At 43.6% G+C, this 25,127-nt stretch overlaps 2 protein-coding genes across 5 annotated transcripts in view; one reads left to right on the forward strand and one right to left on the reverse strand.

Annotated features, from left to right (window-relative positions):
- The first annotated feature begins 4,762 nt into the window (after nucleotides 1-4,762).
- STBD1 (starch binding domain 1) lies at nucleotides 4,763-9,415 on the forward strand. Of its 3 annotated transcripts, none has more exons than XM_073002065.2 (2): nucleotides 4,763-5,206; nucleotides 8,191-9,415. In XM_073002065.2, exons 1-2 carry the CDS (start codon nucleotides 4,894-4,896, stop codon nucleotides 8,973-8,975), a joined length of 1,098 nt encoding a protein of 365 aa, XP_072858166.2. In that variant the 5' UTR covers nucleotides 4,763-4,893; the 3' UTR covers nucleotides 8,976-9,415. The 3 variants fall into 3 exon arrangements, with proteins under 3 accessions (XP_072858166.2, XP_072858167.2, XP_072858168.2); XM_073002066.2 differs by having other exon boundaries at nucleotides 4,763-5,194; XM_073002067.2 differs by having other exon boundaries at nucleotides 4,767-5,155.
- A 9,444-nt stretch (nucleotides 9,416-18,859) lies between these two features.
- Nucleotides 18,860-25,127, reverse strand: part of CCDC158 (coiled-coil domain containing 158) — a 39,782-nt gene continuing 33,514 nt past the window's right edge. For both annotated transcript variants that reach the window (XM_073002064.2, XM_078394481.1), the window contains 5 exons: nucleotides 24,959-25,026; nucleotides 23,199-23,408; nucleotides 22,432-22,455; nucleotides 19,816-19,917; nucleotides 18,860-19,017 (listed from right to left, as the gene is read on the reverse strand). In XM_073002064.2, the coding sequence (XP_072858165.2) occupies nucleotides 18,941-19,017; nucleotides 19,816-19,917; nucleotides 22,432-22,455; nucleotides 23,199-23,408; nucleotides 24,959-25,026 (481 nt within the window). In that variant the 3' untranslated portion in view covers nucleotides 18,860-18,940. The remainder of the gene's footprint in view (nucleotides 19,018-19,815; nucleotides 19,918-22,431; nucleotides 22,456-23,198; nucleotides 23,409-24,958; nucleotides 25,027-25,127) is intronic.

Genomic DNA, 25,127 nt, shown 5'->3' on the forward strand with positions numbered 1-25,127 from the left:
GGGGCAGTCCTGTGGTTTGGCACTTCGTACTTCTGCTCTCAATCGTTTTGAGCTTCTCAAACGGTCTGCTCTGACATGGTGACACTTAGGGTCTCAAGTCTGGAAGGAAAAGGTTCATTATTTTTTTTGGGGGGGGGAATGCAGACAGGCTCAGAGGGTACTATCTCTGGAGGTCCAAATCTAGGGATCTTTCACATGAGGGGCACACTCTTAACTGGCTCCAGGTCTAGCTCAGGCTCAGATGTGACCTTATGATCCAGGTATGGGTCCGTATTCAGCATCTCAGTTTCCAGTGCCCTTGGTCCAACTAATCTAATTCGTACCTTCTGATCCGAGTTTGTGTCTATGTTCAGGCTATTGCTTCTGGTGGGGAGCCAGAGGAACACGTCTGCTTAAAAAATGATGATTTCATTTTTTCAAAGGCTATTAATGGCTTGTAGTAAAATACAAGATAAGCCATAATAAAGAAATGGCAACTAAGATGACATGTGAGAAAGATAACTTTTTGATGACAGTTCTAGCTCAGACGCAGCTAGTACAGAATCCAGGCTTTCTTCCTTTGTGTGTTGACTTCTACACTAGCTATGTACAGTAGCCATTGGACTCAGTGAGATTTAATTCTAAATATGTATAAGATATGACTGCCTAACTATTTAATTCTACCAGGATTATTCCCTAAATAAATAGATGTTCCCGCTCTGCAGAGCACAGACTGATGACTGCATGCTTCCTCAGAATTGGCCTTCCAGCTACCCACAGCGGGAGAAGCAGCTTTATCTGTAGGGGTTTTCTGAGAGTCTGTGGATGATTTCACTCTCGCCATACAAGCAAATTGGTTCTGACAGTCACAACAGATGGTTAAGGTGCTAAATGCTTTATAAGACAAGTCAACTGCAAGGACTTTCATTACAGCATAACAGGGCTAGGTGTGTTACTCCAGGGAATCTGTGTCTCTTTAAAATAAACAGCAACCATACTAATTCCGATGCTGCCATTTAAAAAATCGATTTTAGATATGGTGCTGTTGACAAAAGTGAAAAGTTATTTAATTGAGGCTTGTTTTCAGGAAAAAAATCATGGATTTTTCCTTTCTTCCTAACCAGTAAGCCAAGAACTGAAGTTACACTTTAATTCATTTGGGACCCCACTTTTCTTAGTGAATGTTATACAAATGAATGGGAGATGTGCACAAGGGAATAGTTCAACGAAGCCTGCACGTTAACAGCTTCTGGATGGATGGATTGCTCCGTGGAATGGGTTCCCCCCCCCCACCCAGACTCACAACTGCAAAATGTTACAAGCTGTGCAGGATAATTTTAGATGTGTCTACTCAGGAGTAAGCCCTAATGAATTCATTGGAACTTATTCACAGATAAAGTTAATTGCACCTCTAATACTGTTAATATTCTAGTCTTAAAAGAAACAGGAAGATTAGCCTGTTTAACCACCAACATTTTTATCTTCTCACGATATAAAATACAATAAACTACAGAATAGTAGTCTTGTGCTGGCTGTCACAGCACAAAGAAGAGTCCTGTGAAACCACAGTCGAATGATACAATCCTGCACATGTTTATCTGGATACTTGTCTCATGCAGATGAAGTCACTGTTGTTTACTTCTGAATCCAAGCTCTAGGGAAACAATCATTTACATATGAGAATCCTGAAACTAACATTGTGAGGACTAGACGCTTGTGTGTCTATAAGTTCAAATGACATTTAATATCTGGTAAAGTTCAAAGCTGTGAATGACATGGGAAGATTAAGAACCTTGGCTACTGAAAATAGATTCACACAGATATCCAATTAGCCATTCCCTTTTTTTAATGAGATAGCTGGGAATGAGATCTCATTAGCGGGTCTTAGAATTCAAATTGTGACCATCATTAAGGGAAAATAAAAAGAATGGATTGGAAAGAGAGTGGATTGGTTTTTTTAAAAAACAGACTTGGGCACATTTCCCAGCATTTCAGCCAAAAAGTTCAGCCAACAGACGTGAAATCAGATCTCTTTGCTAACATCTGATTTCTTCCGATCTGCAAAACCTGTAAACCCAAAGCTTCTTGAGCTCGGATTTCCTTGGCTGTTGGTTTAATCTTTCACCAGAATAATCTTTTAATCTGGCTGCAAAATCTGACATCACCATTTCAAGAGCAGCATAAAAATGGGTAATAAAATTAAGTTAGCATAATTAGTAAATCTAATTTGTGTTAATAGGATATGGTAACCCTACCAAGACATACCCACCCACTCTCCCTCAAATCCTTAATTTCTCCATTCCATTTCAAATAAGGAATGGCAGTATGGAGTGTAAAAGCTGTTTTTTAAAAGTCCTGCCAGAGAAGGAGGGAAACAAAGCTGTACTATTTCATGGCAAGTATGAAATCCAGCCATCTAAATATATTTCATAATTTTGCTGCAGCTGTTGAAATTTATCTTCATGAAAGAGTGATGAGGGTATGGCCAGGAGAAGATGGTGTCAGTTCCGGGGATTCATAATTGCTAACTGAGAGTGCAAGACCTTTACTTTCACTGGGGCTTAATATTTATATTTTCAGTTCATTTCTAAACCAGAAACACAACACAAATGATGTATAAATGCCACAAATTGCACCACTTATATGGGGGCCTGAGTTTTCTCCCAACATTCTTTAACAGCACTTCTTCATCCGTTGTGTGGCCTATAAAATAATTCACAACTTGACTTACAGTAGGGAATGTCTGGGAATCCACGCAGGTTTACTTCAACCCTATTTAAAAAAAAAAAATCCTCTTTGAAATCTGGCTCAGTGCAAGGAAGCAACAGGAACCAGTAATCAGATCTGCATTTTGCAACCCTACACACTCGCATAGTTCACGCTGTGTCTCAGCTGTATAATTTCAGACTACAGTTGTTGGAACGTAAAATTAATTGCTACCTAAGAGATTCCTGTACATCAGGGAAAGGGAATGTACGGCCCTCCAGATGTTTCTGTACTATGTCTCCCATAATTCAACAATAGCCAGCATGGAATTTGTAATCTGGTGGTAAGCTGGACCACACTTCCTCCACAGCAATATTCAGAAAATGAGAATTGTAGGGAGACTCCAACAGTAGAATCTTTCTCCCCACCTTATCTTCTCTGCAAGAGTGATTTGGTGTGAAGGATCTCTCAGTTGAAGAGAAGGAATCTGACTGCTGTCCCTTATTCTGAATTTCTCTGTTGTCAGGAGTGACTAAAGTGTACCCCCTCCCCCAGTGTAGGTGCCATCTTTCCACCTCTAATACTTATTTTTTTTAACTCGAAAGCCCCTAAGATAGATGAGGACAATTCTGCCATATTTTCCCCAACCTCCTTTAGGTTCAATGGTGTTGCCCCCCCCCCCGACAAATCCAGAAGTGAATTCTTGTTACTTCCAGCTTTGCAAAACTCCACGCCACTCAAGCCTAAAGCAGGGATCGGTGCCACCAAGATACATCTAACACTGCAATCCAAGTTGTCTGCAATATTTAAGGAATATTTACCAGTGCTCCCACCACCACCACCCATGAGACCTTGTGGCCATGTGAGGATTCGAATCTAAGTCTCTTGAGCCCTGGTTCCTCGCTCTACTCACTATATCACGCTGGCAGGGACAAAAATGAAAAAGCAAAACCACGGGGGCCTTTTTAGGTAAAAGAAAGGGGGAGATTCACAGTCCAGGAAGCTGCTCAAAATTTGGTTACCTCAGGATGACCAAATTTTGTTTCGGCTAATGGTGCCGGCTGGATAGCTCAGTGGTTTTAGATATAATGGGAGTTCGATTCTCATTGTGCCTTCTCTGAGTAGGGCCAGCCCGGGCAGTCTTGGGCCAACTGCATAATCCCAAAGCACCACCACCACCCCAGTAAGTATTGATAAATGACTTCTGAATATTCTCTGCCCGGAAAACCATGAAAAGGGTCGCCATTTGTCAGAATTGACTTGACAGCCCACGATTATTACTATTAATAATGATGCAGCTTCTCTTGTTATGTTATCCCCCGCCACCAGACAAAAAATGCAAAGTTTTTTTTCCTGATGCTCTACTGACAGGATCCATTAGTCTTCCTGCTCAAGGTGGCTGATGTGGGTTAGGTGGACACACAGTGCTTGGAAAATCCGAGGGTGGCTGGTCTGGTGATTTTCACATTCACTTGGTCTCTTACCTTAGGAGGAGAAGCTCCTTATCTTGAATACCACAGTTTCCTGTGACCTTCTTGCACAATAAAACCTTTTATTAAAAAAATTATAAAATTACAGTATTCCTATATAACCTTCGCCCCCCCCCCTCCCAATTTACTCTGAGAGTGCAAGAAGAGACGGGGCAAAATAGGACCATCAGCAAATCCATGCATTTTAGAGTGAGGCCCCCCCTCATCCGTCAAACATGATCATTCCTGTTTGAGAGGTCAACCCGTCGAGCAGGAACTTAATATTGTGCAATATGTGTGTGTGTGTGTGTGTGTGTGTGTGTGTGTGTGTGTAAAAATGCAAAATATTAAGTTCCTGCTCGAAGGGTTGACGTCTAAACATATCTGTACTCTTAAAACCCGGCTTCTATTCCGAGAGCCCATCCTCTCTCTCTCTCACCGCCCCGCTCCCCCGGCGCCCCGGCCCGAATGCCCAGCTGCCCGGGGGGGGGGACCCGGGGGCGAGCGCTGGGGCGAAGGGAAGCCCCCCTCAGCTCCACCCCGGGTAGAGAGAAGCTCCACCCCGGGGCTGGGCAGGGGCCGGGGCTGCCGCCGCCGCCGCCGCCGCCCGGGCTCCCTCCCGGGGCCCATATAAGGCGCCTCCGAGGGGGAGCCCTCCCTCGGTCCGTCTCGCCTCGCCGCGTCCCGTCTCCTCCGCCCGGGGCTCCTCTGACCGACCGACCGGCGCGCTCGGGCCGCCATGGCCGCGGGGGAGGCGGGCGAGGGCGCCCAGGTTGCCGCCGACCCCGCCGCCGCCCTGCCCGCTCCTCCTCCTCCTTCCCCCCCGGGCGGCGACGGCGGGGCCCTGGCGGGCTTCTGGCCGGCCGTCCTGGTGGCCTTGGTGGCCGCCTTCCTCGCCTGGCTCTGGTACGGCCGCGGAGACGGCCCGGGAAAAGAGGCGGAGGCGGAGGCGGCGGTAGCCCAGGGCTCCTCTCCCCGGCGGGAGGCGCCCGGAGGCGAAGGTACGCCTGGCCCGCGGGAGCCGTTCCCACGTTTCTCGGGTGGGTGTGTGGGTGTGTGTCTCGCTTAGGGGGGGGTGTCCTGCGCCTCTTAGGCTGCCTTTCGCCCACCCCCCACCTACCCACCCACCCCAAGGCTTTCGCGCGCCCACACCCGGCCTTTTCCCACCACCCCTTCCCCAGCGGCGCCTTCACGTGTCTTTGGCGTGGGCCGCCGCCCCCTCCCGGTTTTTGTTTTTTTAAAAATTGCGTCCTTCGTGCAATGCCTATTCGTGGCAAGGGCTCTCGTTTCTTTGCTCCCCTCGCGTTCCTGACCTGCGTTCCGGCTTTGAATTCCTGCCACCCCTTCCTCCCGTGTCGTCTGGAGGCTTAACTTTGGGGTTCCTGAAGTACGCGTGGGCAGGAGTTTAATTTTGGCATTTCTGCAGTTTTTATGTTCACTCTGCTAGATGCACTCCTGTCTAGCTCTCTTGGAGGACCGAAAGAGGGGAGACTGCCTTTGGCTGTGGTGGATGGAAATTCAACCGGTGCAGCTTTTACCAACTTTGGGGGTGTGTGAAGCAATGCAGCCTGCCTTTTTTTCCCTCTGCACACTTTATGATGATGGCTGTGGATCTTAGCGTGGATGGCACTTTCCTTCCTCTATCTTCGTTAGGGCCATTTTAAGACATTTTGCTTAGAGCAGCAAATGTGCCTGTCCCCATCAAGGCACATGGTGTCCTGGGCCAATTTTTTATTTTTTTGCAAAGAAAATTCCTTAGGCCTCTTTTTCCTTCAGTGAACTGGATCTAGACTTCGCGATATGGGGAGTTGTAGACTCATTGAAGAAATTTCGATTTAAGTTTTGTTTGAATCCAACTCTATAACAAAGTAGTTACGATGGTTGTAGGTTTTTCAGGCTGTTTGGCCGTGTTCTTAAGGTTTTTCTTAAGCGTGGTTTTCCCCCTTATCACAACAATACACCCACAACAAAAAACATGCTGATCACCATAATCACCCAATCTCCTGAAAAGGACAAAAAGCTGATCCCACAGCTATAAATACTCAACTATCGCACAAAACTGCACCAGAGCACAGACAGAGTTCTGACTCCAGTCCTCTGAAGATGCCACCCACAGAGACTGGCCAAATGTTAGGAAGAAAAACTTTAAGAACACAGCCAAAGAGCCCGAAAAACCTACAACAACCATCGGATCCTGGCTGTGAAAGCCTTTGAGAATACAAAGCAGTGAAAATTGGCAGCTTTGTCAGGATATCAAAGATCTGTTACCAGACTGCCCACCTCACTCTAGATGGTTGGCATCTAGGCTTCTGGGCAGATAGAAGAAAGCCATGTAACTAAAGTTTCATTTTCTGTGTGTTTGACGTACCGTTCCAGACTGTATGGCTATCCAGAATCTTCTTTACAAGTGATCCTCTCCAGCTTTCTAGAACATAAATTCTATGACTATTTAGCAGGAGCTATTCTGATATCCTGGCTAAGGACCGCTCACTCATGCAAATTATCTTGCTTGTTGATTATTCTAGCCATGATTTGCATGTGGGAATATGCCGTTGCTGGAGATACAGGTTTCACATCTTCTGCTGTTCACGCACACACAGTACTCCACGGGGGGGGGGGGAATGAAAAGTAAGCAACAGATGGGAGCAGAAAGAAGGAATGTAAAAATGTGTAGGAATCCCCCTGCAGAGTGGTTTTATTCTCTCCCACATGCTATCATGGTTCTTGTTCTTAATAACAGAAAAGCGATAGGATCCGAGTGGAGTCCCTGAAGGATCGAACTGGAATTTCTTGGCTTCTTGCTGGCCTGTTAAGTGACTTTACAGCACAGGCTTCTACTCCTTTAGAAGGGAAGGCACAAGGATTATATTCATAGTGGTGACCTTTGCTTTGCTGTGATCCTATCTTGTCAAGTCAGTTCTGCTCCTCCTGTGAGAATCGCCTCTTAAAGGCTAGGCTGTGCACTGGCCTTGCAGACGTTTATGGGCAACAGAGATTTAAAAAACAAGCCATCAGCTATTTTTAGCTTCCATGTGGGAATGGCATGCTGGTCACTTCATGCATATTCAGGGCACAGGAGAAGGATAGCCTTGTTGTAGAAGCTGAAAGAACACAGGCAATAAACTGCAGGGGTGCGGTTGGGAAACTTTGATGCAAATTTTTAACAAAATACCCCCAGCAAGCGGTAGTGCCGATGCATAACTTTGTGGCAGAGGCGGTAATGGTTTGGGAGCATGGCATCTGCATTTCCGCTATGATCAGCTGTGTAAATCATGAACAAGACAATGAAAAAAGGAAAAGGTTGGGTTTGATTATATGTAGGGGTGAATTCTATAGATAAAACTATGGGCGAAAAGTTCTAATTGGGCCATTTCTGCTACTATATGGCCTTAGCGAAGTCTCTGTCTGCCTCTGGTTTTTTATATCTGCCAGCTGGCTGTCAGTACCATCTGGCATTTAGGATTAATTTAGCGGTGGCAACAGTTCATTGGGTGTGATTTCAGGGTGTGGTGCAGTGGAGTCTTTCCGTCAGGGCTGGTTCTCTTTGCCAAAGTTCATCTGTAGCATGCTTGCTACGTTTTTGGATTTGTCTCCTGTTTAGCTTGGACAACCGGAGCTAAATCAAGTAAACAGTAACAGGATTGGCACGGGTCTCTTGTGATTGTGCAATTGAATGTGCTTCCTCAGTAGTAATTTCAGACTAGTTTACAGCACTTCTGTGCGTGCCATAAAAACATTTTAGATTACTTATCCATGTACAGTATTCAAAAAATATTCTGCTAGATTGTTATGGGAAGAGATGCTGAAGGCTGGGAGGGGGTGTAGATTTGTTGATGGGGATGACTGGCTACCAATTATTACTGGGGGACAAAAATCAAAAGTACGTGGCAGAGTTGAAATACATGATAGAGAATAGTTTGATTGCAGAAGCGAGTCCGTGAGCAGGGAATCTAGATTCAGGTTCTGGTGCATGAGTCGAGAGACAAAGTGGTGAGTATTAACATCTTCCAGCCTAACTAATATTCTTTCTGTTTAGAACCCCTTCAGAAAAGCTGCGATCATGTTGTCTCAGAAACAAAGCCAAGAGATGTGTCTCATCATTTTGAGCCCGTGGAAAACCAGTTGGTTCCTCCAGCAGAAGGAACGGCAGCCCCCAGCCTTCTTGAAGAGTCTCCTGAGACAGAGTCGATGCATAAGCAGTCCGGAAGCCCTGTAACGAACTACAAGGACTATGTCAGAGATGAAACGCCGTTCGGTTACCCTGCAGCAGCCTCTGAACCACCACATAGCAAAGAATCCCCAGTGCCCGGCGTGAATCTTTCGGTGGAAGCAGGCCCCTCTGGTGAAAAGGACGAGGAGAGATGCACGGAGCAGTTGCGACATCATTCTGTTGACCATGAGGAATGGGAAGTTGTTCCTGAGCATTCAGCGTGGGGTGGCACCGGCGCCAGAAAGAGCAGCGTAGATGATGCCAGCTGCAAGGACTTAGACCAAGCCAAGAGGGTTGCAGCGGTGTCTCCAATGCCTCAGACTGTCCATGTGCTTTTCCGTGTTCATTACATCACCCACTCAGAGGCGCAGCTGATTGCCATCACAGGTGACCACGAGTGTCTAGGCCAGTGGCAGCATTATGTACCACTTAGATGTGACAAGTACGGCTTCTGGTCGGACTCTGTCATCTTACCGGTTGATACCAGAGTGGAGTGGAAGTTCATAGTAGTAGAGAATGGGAAAGTGAGGCGCTGGGAAGAATGTGACAATCGAGTCCTAACAACTGACCATCAGGATCGGGTGGCCCATAAGTGGTGGGGATATCATTGAACAAGGAGCTCTGGTCAAGCACAGATGTTCCAGTTCTATTCCATTTCTTCATAGGAGTCTCTCTCTTTTTTTGCCCATCTTAGCCTATTTCTATGCTGCATATTTGGCCACAACTGCCTTAGATTCAAAGTCTCTCTCTTCTGCTAGTGTAGGCTTTTAAGGTTTGAAGATACCCTTCAAACTAAATCAGACCAAAGCCTTTTGTGGTTGTAGCAACAGATCCTTAGGGCTTCCCAATGGGCAGTCTTTCAACACCTCTCCTTGCTTAAAAGCTTTAAACCCTAAGCTTGAGATTGTATTATTGAGGACAAGGGAGGATCACGGAGAGTGGACTGACAGAACAAGAGAGGTGTAGTTAAACTACACGGAAACTGTTTGTTAAAATGTTTTTAACTTATTGTGATTTCATAAGAAAGCAATAAAGATGATTTTTAGACTGGTGACTGTCCTTAATTTTGAAACCTATAGTAGAAGCTGTTTTTAAGTCAGTTGGAATCAAACTGAAGGTCCCTCTTTGTTGGCATGTTGACTGTTACGGAAGTTCCATGCAGGAATACATTCTCATTGCCCATGGTTAGGGGAAACAGAGAAATAGTAGACAACATGATAGCGTAGTTAGTCCCATACAATGGTACCATATTGCTTCTGTAAATAAGGCGAGTATTAAAAAGTATGTGCCTATTTGTCTCCTCTCACTTACGGAGCATGCCTTTTGTGCTTAGCATGACATCTGAAGCAGAGAAGTGTCTTGCACCCTCAGAAAGTTCCTTGTGCCGTTCAGACCCCCTGCATGAACAGATACCTAAATCCTACAGGAAACTGCTGTAATTATAGGAATACCTTGATTCAGCTCTTGTGGGCAACACAAGAGTGAAAGAAGGAGTGACGTGACTTTCTGCAGTAGAGTGGGGCCCTGTTGCCACTTCCTACAAATGTGTGAATGGGGCTTGCATGTTTGAGACCTTTTGTAAATTGACACAGAGCCATGCTGATTGCACTAAAGGCTGAAAGTGTCCAGTTGACTCGTTTGTACCCAATAGCAGATTTCAAAATAAATTTAAACTATAGTTGTGTATGGAAGAAAAAGGACTATACCCCAAGTACTATTCTATGTTCATATGCCATGTAATTTGCAAACGGAAGTTGAATGTTTTTTTTCTGACTAGTTTTGAGTATCTGGCTGGAGTAAGTAAAAGACAGGAATAAAGCATAGTGTTTTTCCTGTCTTAGAATAAAACACTAAGGTTGCAAGGTGGGCGAACGCTCAGCTGGGCCGAAACAGAAGCTGCTGAAACAAGAATTGGTTCCGAAAAGCACAACAGGCTTTTTGAAACACAGGAGCGGCAACCCATCGTACATTTTTAAGATATCCACTTCACCTTTTAATGACAGCCTTTATTTTGAATATTATTATCTGTTGCCGAACATTCCTTTTGCAACACTCAGTTACGAAATGTCCTTTTTCAGCTGACATTTGAGTTGGAATGTTAGAAAAGCTGAAGTCAAGGTTCAGATTGCTGCACAGCTGTGCCCCTTGCTAGAACATTGTTGATAGGTGCAATTGAGATTGTGCAGTGGGAACAACTGAACTTATTTGAGGAACAACAGAATATCAACAGAACAGAGACAAACAACATGAACACAATAGCATGACACGGTAGAACCACCAGGATTTGAATACAGTTTTCTGGTTAAGATGGATAGCTCAGTGGTTTAGGCAGAGGTTGGGAGTTCAATTCCCCACTGTGCCTCCTTGACTAGGACTCAATCCATAGGGTCCGTTCCAGCTTCGCAGTTCTAAGATGATGGTTACTACACAAGGGTCAGAATGATAATGGTGCGGCTAAAAAAGTCTTGTCAATAAATAAATGATAAACAGGGTGGATAGAAAACAGGTTGCAAATGTTAAGCTAGCATTCCAAATTAGTTTAAAATGTAAAAACTCAGTTTTGCTTTAAAGAATAGCCTAGTCAGTTTTAAATAGGAGCATATTAGCCGTACAATTACCTCTAAACTGCATCAGTGCCCTCTATCAGATATACTAAATTGAAAGAGGCATTCTATATAAATGTAGAAATAACACAATAATTTCTCAACTATTGAGCATTGCACTCTGCCTGATAGTAGGTTTCAAGTTTGCACCGTTGCTTAGGAAATAGAGAAAAATGTAGCTTAAATTAGTTATTTAAGAGGGACTTTTTTATTTATTTGAAATGGCTTCATTTTAAACACCCCTTCCTCATTTTGTTGACATCTTCATTTCATTTTGGATCACCTCTTCAGAGGATTTCCCCAACTGATAATGCAAAAGAAGTGTAAAAACAGAACTGCAGCTAAGTATTAGGATGACCAAAAAAACTACATAAGGCTGCATAACCTTAATGATGACAATGAAGAAGTAAAAAAAATTTGTATATTTTGGTTCAATCAACAAACCAAATGGAGAGACTGCAGCGAAGAAGAGTGAGACTCAGAAGAGCAGATACGAAGGAGCTAGAAAAGATAATCAAGTGTAAACGTAGGTCACTAGTGACCAATGTTATCCATGCTACTGCATTTTTAGTTGCTTTGTATGGATCTGAAAGTTAGACAGTGTACAGGGCTAACGGAAAAAAATGATTGCTTTGAAATACGGTGCTAAAGGAGAGCTCTACAGGTACCATGGACTCCCAGAAAGAAAAACAAATAGATCCTACATCAAATCAACGCCAAACTATAAAAGCAAAAATGATGAAACAGGCTGTCATGTTTTGTTCATGTACTGGAAAATATAGTAATGGGAAAAGTTGAAGGCTGTAGAAAAGATGGAGATTAAATATGAGATGGGTTGACTCAGTGAAGGAAGCCTTCAATTTGCAAGAGCTGAGCAGAGTTTTTAATGTTAGGCTATTATGGAAGTCATTCATAGGGTTGCCGTAAATTGGAGGTGGGTTGGCAGTACAAAACAACAGTCTTTGTATAAGGTGCAGTTGATGTTCCATGTTAGATTTTAGAAGACTAGAGAAATCTTATATCCAAATGTACAAGGTACTTTTGGACAAGTGATTGCTGTAGAAGCATGAAAGGTTGTGCAATACAGCTGATTTGCAACACCCATCATGCCTCACCACTGACTATGAATTTTAGTGAACAGTGGGGTTAATGTTCTTTTTACTTTGGGGGCAGTAGAGTATGTCTTGTAGCTTTGATAGTATATTAAGAATGTAAGCTGCTAATTCCGTGAGGAATTCGAAGCTTTTCAAATAGTGAATTGATAGAAGACACTTAGCTGAAAGCAAATGTTTCTGGGTTTGTACAAAGAGGGGTGGTGTCACAGTCATCAACTCACATATTACAAAGGTTAAAACAGTCTTAGTAGAGGCTTTAATATTTTGCAAATGGATTTAAAGGCATGTCAGAGGCCTGTCTGAGAGGATTAGCTGCATTATTTAGCTGATTCAAATGTTCACCGTCTCAAAGCCACTTACCCTTCACAAGAATAGCTCAGTGCCTGCTTGGGTGTGGAGTTGGGAATAGATCTCAATTTGCACAGCAGTGCTTAGCAGATATTCCCTGGGACCCAGGGCTCAAATGTTAAAGGCAAATCCACATGGCACCTGTCAGAGTCTGGAGGCATTGAAAAAGTGCATCCGATCCTCTGTATCAGTGGTTCCCAACCTACTCTCACTTGCTTACTCCTTGGCAGGCCATTTCCATAAACTGTACCCTTCATATTAGCAAAACAGAATTAATACGGTCGCTGTTATTTCAAGTTTATATGTTGTCACTGTAAACAAATAGCCCGATAACAGGATTAAAAAGCAATGGAATAATAAAGTGAACAGACGGTGCCTATATTCAAAACTCAAAAGATACCACGAATTAAAGCAAATGCCTCACAGAAGACCTACTCATTGAACACAGCTCACAGGATTGATTGAGGTGCTCATATATGGACGATATATATATATATGCAAAAATAAAGAAAAACAGAGCTTTTCTTGAGGATAAATAATGAAGAAAACCTCTGCCACTTGTCATAACATTCAATTAATTTCACAACTTTTGACTTCCATCTTGTCTTATACAATATTGACACACGTGCCTTTTCCTGCTTTTATTCAATTTTTTCGCATACCTCTAAATGTCCTGGTTTCTACCCAGGTTGGGAATCACTGCTTTATGATTCTGTGGTCAGATGGAGATACATGAGCTATACAATTTTTGACCAGCTTTATGTTGCTGTCCAATTTGAAGAGACCCTTGTCCAGCAGGCTGAGGCAAAGAGGCAGTCCCGGAAGCAGCAAAATCAGGGAGCTGGACAGGGGTACAGATCGGATTTGTCTTCAGTGTGGAAAGGATTGTCACTCTCGAACTGGCCTTCTCAGCCATACTAGACGCTGTTCCAAGTCCTCCATATAGAGCACGCTACCATAGTCTCTCAAGACTGAAGGATGCCTACTATGTTGCTGCTGTGAGGAAGTGTTGATGAAAAGGCGTCTGAAATTGCCCCAAACTTCCCCTTCTCTGTTTATCTAAAAATGAAGACAGTGGCTTTCAAAATTTCAGTGCAACCCTTTCCACAGTAACTCCTTTGCTAAAGACAATGTACTTCTTTCCCCTTACACACTACTGATGATTCAGGGGAGTGTTTTGTGAAACTGAACACAGGACTGGCCAGGTTTACTAGATTTCACTGAAGTCCTTCCACATGAATGGATCATGCACCCAGTTGTAGCTGTACTTTTTGGGGTAAAAAGTAACGTGGGTCAGGAATCCGCCAGGAGCACGTTTCCCTATCATTACTGACAATTATTAAGGAATTCCTGATAAGCTTCTGAGGACTCAGAACTGGAACACAGCTGGCAAAGTACAGCTGCATTGCTCAAGACCAGATCAGCCAATATTCCTTGTGGCCATGTAAAGCAGCTTTGATTCATCCACAAACACACGGCGATTCTCAATACTAAACAACGACATAATGGCCAATTGTGATTCTTTTATTTATGACTGCTGAAACAAGTGGCCAGTGGCTGCAAAATATATTTATCCTTGGCTGTTACGTTGTGCAAGAAGAGTCCATCTGAGAATGGGTTAACAGGGTTGACACTCAGTTTATGGACAATATAAGCCATTGAGCCACCTCAGTCAACACTGGGGTCAAAGACCTGCACTGCAATTTAAAAGCATACTTCTGCCTCACATACACAGTCATTCTTTAACCAGTAGAGTTGCATTAGAACGGGCCTATAGAGTCAGAGCTCCCTCTGAAAAAAGAGAAATTAGTTTTTCTCAAAGACCAAGGTTTGAAGCTGTCTAAACAGTACTGAAATAATCCTAGAGTACTGTAAGTAGATTGATACTCCACAATGGAAACAAAATTCAGGCAGACAATCTAATTATTCTAAACAGCCTACATAACTACATACTGTACTGTGTTTGACTTGCTTGTTAGGATACCTCAATGGAGCTTGCTCATTTGTCTTGTGGAAGGAATCTGATGATGGTAGCCACCATGTTTATAACAGCTCACTAGATAAATGGGAGGATGGTATATTTTATAAAACCGCAGACTTCAATATGTTCTGAATCTATACCCAGCTGGGAGCATGTGGCCAGAGATGGGAAGGTTATTATTTTGATAACCACTTTCAAAATATCTTCATCCAGCATATGTCTTCTTTGTTATGCACTACCTAGCATTTTTGGAAGGTACCGGGGGGGGGGATGAATCCTTGTGTTCATTAGGTAAAGGTAAAGGTTCCCCTTGACATTTTTGGTCCAGTCGTGTCCGACTCTAGAGGGCGGTGCTCATCCCCGTTTTCAAGCCGTAGAGCCAGTGTTTGTCCAAAGACAGTTTCCGTGGTCATGTGGCCAGCACAACTAGACACGGAATGCCATTACCTTCCCACTGCGGTGGTACCTATTTATCTACTCATATTTACATGCTTTCGGATGGCTAGGTTGGCAGGAGCTGGGACAAGCGACGGGAGCTCACTCCGACGTGTGGATTCGATCTTATGACGGCTTGTCTTCTGACCTTGTAGCACAGAGGCTTTTGTACACTCCTGTCTTTTCAAGTTTGAACAAATATTTTAAGGCTGGGCCCATGACAGCTGCTTTTCAAAAAGTTTTTACCTTTTTCGGTTGTTTTTGTTATCTACCATAAATTTGCCTCTGGCTTACTGTAACCTCCTTAACTACCATAGTATTTTATAAATTCTAGTTTTAGGGGGCTGCTCACCTATTTTTAGATATATTCAAATTCTCTAAAACAGCAATCACCACTTTAAAGCAGGGAAGTAAATCTTTATGCTTTTTTTTCTTGCAGGGGAGAACGAATTAAGATAAAATGAATTTTTCCCCCTACTGGGCAAGATTATAAGAGCTTTTGTACATTTATTTTCCTTTGGATTTCAGGGTTTTTGGGTGTGGAAAAATTACATAAGCAGTTGTTCCAAAACAGTTGGTATTTTGCAAAAAGTGAAGTCTTTTTTCGTCTTTCTCATAATATTGCTGCAAATGGGGCTATAGGAAAAAATGTTTTTTTTCCACTTTTTTAAAGGAAGGAAGCATTTTGCAACTTGGGGGGGGACTTGCCCACCTTTTTCAATGAGGATGAAAAAAGAGTGTTCAATACAGTTTTACTTTAAACTCATTTACACGGTAGCAAGAGAGATATTTCTGCAGACTATCTATATAAATTAATGGATGTTTCACATGCAGATTTATTTTTAAACTTCCTAGGCTCTTTAGACGCAAGGCCGTTTTCATGTGTGCTTGATTAAAATCACCCACCTCATCTACTGTATGTGAAGTCACAGCTTGGGCACAGACAAGAGTTGTTCCAAAATCAAGTTTGAGACAGTCATTTCTAAGTGAAAAAGCACTTGACTTGAGTATTTTCACTTAACGAACACAGCTTATTCAAATTAGGAGAAGCAGCATTTCTCCACTGGCTTGAGTGTAGAGTAGTTAACTTACACCATGCTGTGTTTGAATGAATGTTGCTGCCTGTTAAACATGGACATGTTTGCTTTGGGTGAGGTGTGCAACCGCAAGGAGAGAGCTTTTGTGTTACCCTACAAGAGTCCAAAGTCTAAATCAGGATTGGGCATGTTGTTGTTCAGTTGTTAAGTCGTGTCCGACTCTTCGTGACCCCATGGACCAGAGCATGCCAGGCTCTCCTGTCTTCCACTGCCTCCCGGAGTTGGGTCAAATTCATGTTGGTCGCTTCGATGACACTGTCCAACTGTCTCGTCCTCTGTCGTCCCCTTCTTCTCTTGCCTTCACTCTTTCCCAACAACAGTGTCTTGTTTTCAATCTTTCCTTAACTATCCCTTTTAACTCTTTCAGTCTCAATATATAGCCCTGTCTCTTCTTCTCTCTAACTCTCTAACTGCCCTATCTGTCCCAAACTGTCTTTTTTCTCCCCTAGTTCCATTGGTTCCGCCCCTCCTGTCCTGTCATAGGCTCCCACACCAGAGCTCTAACCTGACTGACAGGAGTGATGTGTGAGCTGTCCATCAGTGATGTATGTTTATGAAACTGCAAATCTGTGTGGCTTTGGGGGGGGGGTGTCTCGTGTAGGAGCATGTAAAGTGTGCAAATGTCAAGAGTTCATTGGAGTCTAGATGTTCAGAACCTGCAAGTCTTGAGTCAACACTCCTTGGCTGTTGCCATCCTGCAACACTCATGTTCTCCATAGAGGTTCATTTGGCTGAAGAAGTGCCTTGCTTTGCTCGGCCTCTTGAAACGCATGCCAGGTGGTGAGAGAAAGTTCAGAAGTCTCCATATTTGACTGATTTAAACTGATTCCAGAAACAGATTTGATGTTTTAAATCAACCACCAAATAATGCATCAACACAATAAAAATGAAACCATATTTTAAAAAGCAATTAAAAAAAAAAAGAAAAATCACGGGGAAAAATTTTCATGAAATGAACAGGAAGACAAAATCATAGCAAATCAGTGTCCTGGTAAAAAAACATACATTTCTTTCATTTACATGGAGTTTGTGTCCCAGAGCCCTGGGATCCCCAGTTCATAATCCAAATAGGGCACCTTCTGAAAAAAGACTTCAGTTTGCCTCCAGAGGATGATGGAATTGACATAGCATTTGTTTCCCAGCACAAAGGTCAATGGCATTGAGGTCGCATTTGCCCCCTTGCATAGAAGGGGATTCCACTGCAGTGTTGGAATGGAGGGGCATTCAACATATTTAATTTCTGAAAACTTCGTGTGGCTTTTGACATCATCGGCCTTATGCAGTGTAATTTACAGAATAGGATTTAAATCCCGTTTCCTTTTGAACTTCATTTTTTTAAAATAAAGGTTGTGTTACAGCCTGGACAGATGTTCTGTCAACCTCAATTAAGGGCCCCAGTTTGCTCATAACATTTTTGCTCATAACACGTTTTTTGCTCATTCCATTGGAAACAGGGAATTTTACAGAGGAAGACCCCGTTGTTCATCTTTCCATTCATTTCAGTCTGTGCAGCGGAAAACATCTCTCTGGGCTGGAAAGAGTTCCAGAAAAACGAAACGGGATGGTCCCTTCCTCACCCATTGCTTCACCTCTGCTCAGAGGGCAGCCCTCCTTGTGGACCTTTTCATTGAGATGAAAAACCTCACAGATGTTGCCTCCTTTCTGAAACCATCACTTGTGACATCTTGTGACCAGCCGAACCTGGCTAGGGCTAATTTCCTTAAAACTGCCCTGTTCTTTCCCTGAGATAGCCTTGAGCCCAAAGCGTGAGACCAATGCTTTTTTAATTTAGAAACAACTACTAAAGTACTGTAGTTTCTTTCTAAAGTGTAATGGCCACATGGTGCAGTTCTCAGGCCTGTCATTTCTTGCGCTTTAATTCCATCTCTAACAAGTCCCCTCTTAGATACAATGCAGGGACAATAAGCAGCCCCCTCGGGAAACCCACAGGGTGGTCTCAACAACCTCAGATATGCAGATGATACCGCTCTTATGGCAGAAAGTGAGGAGGAATTAAAGAAAATCTTAATGAGGGTGAAAAAGGAGAGCGCAAAAATGGTCTGAAGCTCAACATCAAAAAAACTAAGTTCATGGCCACTGGTCCCATCACCTCCTGGCAAATAGAAGGGGAAGATATGGAGGCTGTGACAGATTTCACTTTCTTGGGCTCCATGATCACTGCAGATGGTGACAGCAGCTACAAAATTAAAAGACTCCTGCTTCTTGGGAGGAAAGTGATAACAAACCTAGACAGCATCTTAAAAAGCAGAAACATCACCTTGCCAACAAAGGTCCGCATAGTCAAAGGTATGGTTTTTCTAGTACCAATGTATGGAAGTGAGAGCTGGACCATAAAGAGGGCTGACCGCTGAAGAATTGATGCTTTTGAATTGTGATGCTGGAGGAGACACTTGAGAGTCCCCTGGACTGCAATGAGGATAAACCTATCCATTTTGAAGGAAATCAACCACGAGTGCTTACTGGAAGGACAGATCCTGAAGCTGAGGCTCCAATACTTTGGCCATCTCATGAGAAGAGAAGACTCCCTGGAAAAGACCCTGATGTTGGGATAGTTTGAAGGCAAGAGGAGAAGGGGACGACAGAGGACGAGATGGCTGGACAGTGTCCTCGAAGAGACCAACATGAATTTGACCCAACTCCGGGAGGCAGTGGAAGACAGGAGGGCCTGCCATGCTCTGGTCCATGGGGTTACCAAGAGTTGGACATGACTTAACGACTAAACAACAACAAAAGATTAAATCAATCCTGAGCTCTGTTTCTCTAGGGAGTTATTTGTGGCTGATCCACAACGATTTTTAAAAACTTCTTCAATGAATCTGGCTATTTGCAAGTTCAGGACAATGGGGAACTAGGTGTTTGTTTGCCAAAACCTCTCTTTTCAATCCAGGAGACAGATTACAAAACTATGTTAATATTTATTATTAAACGGAAGCAGGCTTTTAACATTCCTTTTGAAGCAATTAAACATATCACATTTCATTTGGACAGCTTCTTCTCCTTCTCTTTGGCTTGCTCAATCTTCTTTTCTTGGCATCTGATCATTGTAGACATGGCTGAAGCAGCATGTGGGAAAACGTTATTAATAATGGTCAGTAAATAATTGCTGTGGAATAGTTCTATTCAGGAAGAATGGGTGTTAAGATCACACCTCTGTCAGTATAATCTGCATTGATTTCCTGAGCCAAAAAATGTTTGGTCTAACTTGAGAGACCACAACCTCTGGTGCCTGAAGACTGCATGGGAAGTATGCACCCAAGTATGGAAGGTAAAGGTAAAGGTTCCCCTTGACAATTTTTGTCCAGTCGTGTTCGACTCTAGGGGGCGGTGCTCATCCCCCTTTTCAAGCCATGGAGCCAGCGTTTTGTCTGAAGACAATCTTCCGTGGTCACATGGCCAGTGCGACTTAGACACGGAACGCTGTTACCTTCCCACTGAGGTGCTCCCTATTAATCTACTTGCATTTACATGCTTTCGAACTGCTAGGTTGGCGGGAGCTGGGACAAGCGACTGGCGCTCACTCCATCGCATGGATTCGATCTTACGACTGCTTGGTCTTCTGACCCTGCAGCACAGGCTTCTGCGGTTTAGCCCGCAGCGCCACCACGTACCCAAGTATGCACAGGTTCCTAAATAGTTGAAGGCCGGTTGGCTGGTTTTTCTTAAGACTATAATTCTTAAATCTCTATTATCTGAATATTCCAAGCAGACACCTATCTGATTCTAATTTTTAAAGTAACTCCCCAGTGTAAAGTATGAGATACCTACATACGGACAGCCAACATGCAGTAAGGCTAATAATATTCCATGCGTTTAAACATCGTAAGATCTTCAAGCAGTGTGAGTTGCCATACCTTGGTTTTTCAACTGCATTGTTTCTACACGGTTCTGCAGGCTCTCCATCTTGTTCTGTAGTTTCCTGCATGTGTTTCCATTGGCTTCCTCTGTATGCATAACTATGGAGAAAACAGTCAACTGTTAGAGATAAAATGCACCCAGAAGCAAGGTTGAAGACTGCTGGAGGGTATGGAACCAGGGCAGCTTAAAATTTAGTACTACTGGTGTCACATTAACGCTTTCTGTTGCTGAATGTTGTGATCTTCTGGACATCAGTCCATTTCTGCTTGTAATGTCCCAGCTATGCCAGGGCCAGACTAGACTGGCCAGAAAGGCGTTCCAAGTTTCTGTCTCATATTACAGTGACTGCTTTCAGTTTGATCCCAAATCTACAGTGATGATAAGGTAAAGGGTAAAGGTTCCCCTTGACATTAAGTCCAGTTGTCCTACTCTAGGGGGCGGTGCTCATTTCCGTTTCCAACCCATAGAGCTAGCATTTGTCCGAAGACAATCTTCCGTGGTCACGTGGCCAGCGCGACTAGACGCAGAATGCCGTGACCTTCCCACTGTGGTGGTACCTATTTACTTGCATTTTCATGCTAGATTGGTGGGAGCTGGGACTCACTCCGTCATGTGGATTCGATCTTACAGCTGCAGGTCTTCTGACCTTGCAGCACAGAGACTTCTGTGGTTTAACCCACAGCGCCACCATGTCCCTTGGATATATATTCAAGGAAGTTGTTTTCATTCTACAGTGAATGGAAAAATAAGGTTATACAGAGGAATTTTAATCAGCATCTGCTGCAGACAGAAGTGTGACCTTGCACACATTCTGAACCACTTGTGTAAGGGATCTCTGAACACTGGCAGTATCTTGTCTTGCAAGATTTGTCTCAGTAACTCTTTCATGCACACAGAGCTATCTCTCACAGTTTTTACTGAGCCCAAAGGAATAATAAATAAATAGAATGATCATGGTCAGGAACAAGCAAATATAACACATTTATGCATACAGTATAAATTGCTCTCCTACAACAGACGATCTGATGCATCCAGCCATATCATGTAGAGAGTTGAAACAGAATAAAATTTCATGACTAAATATCAGCATGGAAGAGGAACTCAGGAGCATGTTTGTGGTTTAAGAGGAAAGAGAGTTTTAAGGCCTGGAATATTAGAGTTGCTAAAACTCAGAATCAACTTGACACAAAAAAATCAAGTCACACAAAACTGAAGCTGGCTAAAAATGGCAGGATCTCAGTTTCTGAAGGTGGTAGAGACTGGAGCTAAATAAATTGGAGCTCTAGGGTTTCTGGGAGAGAAAGGAGAGAAGGAGAAATTAAAGGATTTGTGCAGTGGCTTGTTTAAACTGCACTGGAGTGCAGCAGATAGTTTAACCTTTGAACTGCAGGGCTGGAAGGGACCCGATGGATGATTGACCCCAGCCCTTTTCAAGGGGACCCAGTGGGGAACTGAACTCCCAACCTCTGGCTCCACAGCCAGAGACCTAAACCACTGAGGAGTTCTTCCTAAGCATGGTCACAGTATCAAAAAGAGGTCACTAGGCTAATAAGGAAATCTGCATTCCAAATGTTTCATTTTTTCTAGCCTCTTGCTGGAGTCTCTTGATTTTCTATTGCAGCTCCCTCTTCCCCATTCCAGTTCTCTATTTGGGGGGGGGGGTTGTTTTTGGTCGATTTCCTGAAGAATATTCTGCAAATTTCAGAGAGCTGATAGAGCAAAGCACTTGAAGAAGAAACAAAGGAGACGGAAATAAAACAAAGGAAACTGGGAGAGCAAGCTCTTAGCTCTGCGCCTCAGCCCCTATCCCAACCAGTAACAAAGAAATAATAATATTGACTTATGGTTGTTGTGGGTTTTTCGGGCTCTTTGGCCGTGTTATGAAGGTTGCCGGCCACAGAGACTGGCGAAACGTCAGGAAGAACAACCTTCAGAACACGGCCAAAGAGCCCGAAAAACCCACAACAACCATCAGATTCAGGCCATGAAAGCCTTTGGGAATGATATTGACTTACCTTTCAGGGATACAGTAAGGCATGGTAGTAGGGAACCTTTGATTCTCCAGATGTTTTGAACTACTAGTCCCCTCATATCTCACCACCAGAAATAGTAGCTAGGGACAATTGGAACTGGAGTTCAGCAACATCTGATGGGACTCAGGTTTCCTGTCCTTGTTTTAAGGCTAATGAGGTATCTAAGATACATGAAATGTATGTGAAAATATAACATTCATTATTCTGGCTAAGGGATATACAGTACCTGGAGGGGGAAGGATGAATTAAAAGCTTGCTTTCAAACCCCAACCTTATGAAAAGGAAGGCAGAAAACCTTAAGAATTCAAAAAAGGTGGACTCTCGCAAGATTCTGACGTCAGAAAATCTCTGAAGATGAACACCCTGACACAGGGTCTGCATTAAAGGAAAGGACAGAGCATGCTATGTAAAGAGGCAACATTGTGTTTTAAAATTATTATTTCAGCAAGTGGAGAGAAAGAGTTGACACTAAAAGTCTTGTATTTCCCCAGTGAGAACACTCTACTAAACTCAAAAAAAAGAGAGAGCTTTACATTGCGAAACAAGTGCAATGAAATGAAACAGTAAAATTATACTTACAAGAACTGGCACTGAAAGATACATCTATTTGGGGAGGAAGAACAAAGCAACTTAAGATTATAATGTTTTTTAAATAATGAAAACAAACAAAACCCACGCAATACATCCATCGCAATAAAAACGGTTCTCTCCTCTCCATACGGCACATGCCAAATCTCTCCTAACCTGCACACGTGCAATTCCAGAGTTGTCCATTAGATATCCTCCCCTCAAACTGCCTTCAGATCACGTCACTAGAGATGGGCACGAACCGCCAACTCATGCCGGTTTGTTTATTGGCTGAACAGGTGTTTGGCGCTTTAAAGCCCTGCCTCCTCCAGTGGGCATCCAATCAGAGGCAGCGGCCCAGCTCCCCTGACCCTCTTGGGTGCTGCTTCCAAAGGGTGCCCTCTAGAGGAGGAAGGCTTTTGAAGCACTGAACGCCTGTTTGCGGATAAACAAACCTGCACGAATCGTCAAGCTGACGATTTGTGCCCATCTCTACACATCCCACAGTAGCAAATCTGACTTTGTCACTCAAAGTTTAATTTTACATTTCTTTTTATCTTTTCTGTTCCTCGTAGCATTGCTTTTTTTTAAAAAGATCTTTATATGGGTGGACAAATTCTGTCTCTTTTCAATACAGGTGGTGGCACTTGTGTTTGCCTTTCTTTGGAGGAATATGGGCAAACCGAGCCAGAGCGTAGTTCTCTCCTGAAGCTAAGAAGGCCAATCATCCTTTTGCTCCCATAGTTTCACGGCTGGTTCGGTGAAGCTCAGACACTTACTTCTGGCAGACGATGAGGTGGCAGCTTCTGGGGAGCAACTCTTCTTCAGACTGGATCGGCGTTCCGAAGAAGGTGCAGAAGTGGCCTTAAGGTCATCCGGTGAAGAAGTGAGCAGAGAGTGTACAGGAGACCTTCCTTGGCTCCTCTCCTCTGGGGAAAGTTTCTTGGAAGAAGTATAACGAGGAGTCGAACTGAAGATTGCTTGCGGCACTAAATGCGGTAAGGACAACGCATGTTAAAATGAATGAATGAATGAATGAATGAATGAATGAATGAATGAATGAATGAATGAATGAATGAATGAATGAATAGAATCTATATAAATAAAAACGTTGAAAAGAGCTTAATATTACAAGGCTTTAAAGAATGGAAGACAGGAGGAGGAATAGACCAGTTTTAACCCTCAGTCTTGGGCTGAGCATACTCAGCAAAACTAGCATTTCAGTCAAACACCCCTACTGACAAATGGCCATGGTGTTCCACCTGGTTGCGGCAGAGGGAGAGGCAACAGAGCAAGAACCTGTCTGTCATCTCAGCCCAGACCAGATACCACTGACTCCTTTTTATTCACAGCTGGCCCAAGGCCAAAGCAAAGAAAACCGGCCGTCTGGAACGAGAAGCAGCGCCAGATTCTCATCATAAAGGGCATGGGGTTCTCCTCTAACTTCTTTCACTGGTTTGCAAGCGGCAGATCAGCTTGCTTTGGTTGATCAGAAACAGTGGGGTTTGCGGGATACCCACTTGCATCTTTGGCTGCGAGCAATGCAGCTCAGTGGCTTTGGTCTGGTGGGGAATTCAGTTCCCCACCTGTGCCTCCTGGAGAGGGGCTGGGGTCAGGGATTCATAGAGTCCCTTCCAGCTCTGCCGTTCAAAGGTGATTCTTTTTATTATCATTATTCATGTGTCAAAAGTAAAGAGCAGCCTGTCTTGTCTGTTCTGGCCCCTACTCATCCACCTGGCTGCGCAAGAGGGAGTCCCCTTTCTCTCAGAAATCCCTTTGGTCATCATAACCACTGTACCCAGCCCCTCTGTGACGTGACAGTGGGGGAACATGCGATGTTCCAAATGTGCTGGATTTTGACTTTCCTCCTCCCTTACTACAGTCATGTCGAGTGGGCCTGATGGGAATGGTGAGCCCAAATATCTGGAGGCCCAAAACAGCCGCCATCCTGATAGAGCACGATGAACGGACAAGGGGATGGAATGGCTTCTTTGACTCTTCTGGCTTCCTTCTTTCTTTTTCCCTTCTGTTTCATTGCCTTTTAGATTGCAAGCCACTGTTCTAAACTGTAAATCATGTTCAATGTCCTTGGCAAGGAAAGGACTATATAAAGGCAGTTCATTCGTTTGTAAATCCCTGACAAACAGCCAATGTGCAGGGACTATACTGCATCTCGTGATGTTTTTGAAATTTTGTATGACTTGTTATTGCTGTTATGTGCCATCAAGTCATTTCTGACTCATGGCGACCCAATGAATGAATTCTCTCCAAAATGTGGTTTTCCACAGCCGCCTGGCTCAGCTCCTGCAAAGTCAAGCCTGTGGCTTCTCTTAGGGAGTCTGTCCATCTCGTATTTTGGTCTTCCTCTTTTACTCCTGGCATCTATCTTTCCCAGCATTATTGTCTTTTCCAGAGAATCCTGTCTTCTCATTTATGTGAGTCATGATTTTTAAAACCAGTCAATTTCTCTTCCTCTGTCCCTATTAAGGCTGTGCTAAACATATGCCTTTACTGGATGTTGCATCTAGCCCAAACGTACCACTAGATGTAAAAGAGAGTGTTGAATCATGATCTTCAAGGTCTGCACTGTGTAACGTTGAAGGTTCCCTGCGCACAAAAATTTAAAAAAGGTTGCCATTCAATTGTTCAGGAAGCATAAAGAAGAACAGAAAGCACTAATATTGGTCCATAATACACATAGAATTTCT

The sequence above is a fragment of the Pogona vitticeps genome, chromosome 5 (genome assembly GCF_051106095.1).
Source record: "Pogona vitticeps strain Pit_001003342236 chromosome 5, PviZW2.1, whole genome shotgun sequence".
NCBI classification, from domain to species: Eukaryota; Metazoa; Chordata; class Lepidosauria; order Squamata; family Agamidae; genus Pogona; species Pogona vitticeps.

Coding starts and splice junctions, on each gene's coding strand:
- STBD1 (XM_073002065.2), top strand. CDS start 4,894: ATGGCCGCGGGGGAGGCGGGCGAGGGCGCCCAGGTTGCCGCCGACCCC. Junction 5,207..8,190: donor TTTCTCGGGTGGGTGTGTGG/GTGTGTGTCTCG, acceptor CTTTCTGTTTAG/AACCCCTTCAGAAAAGCTGC.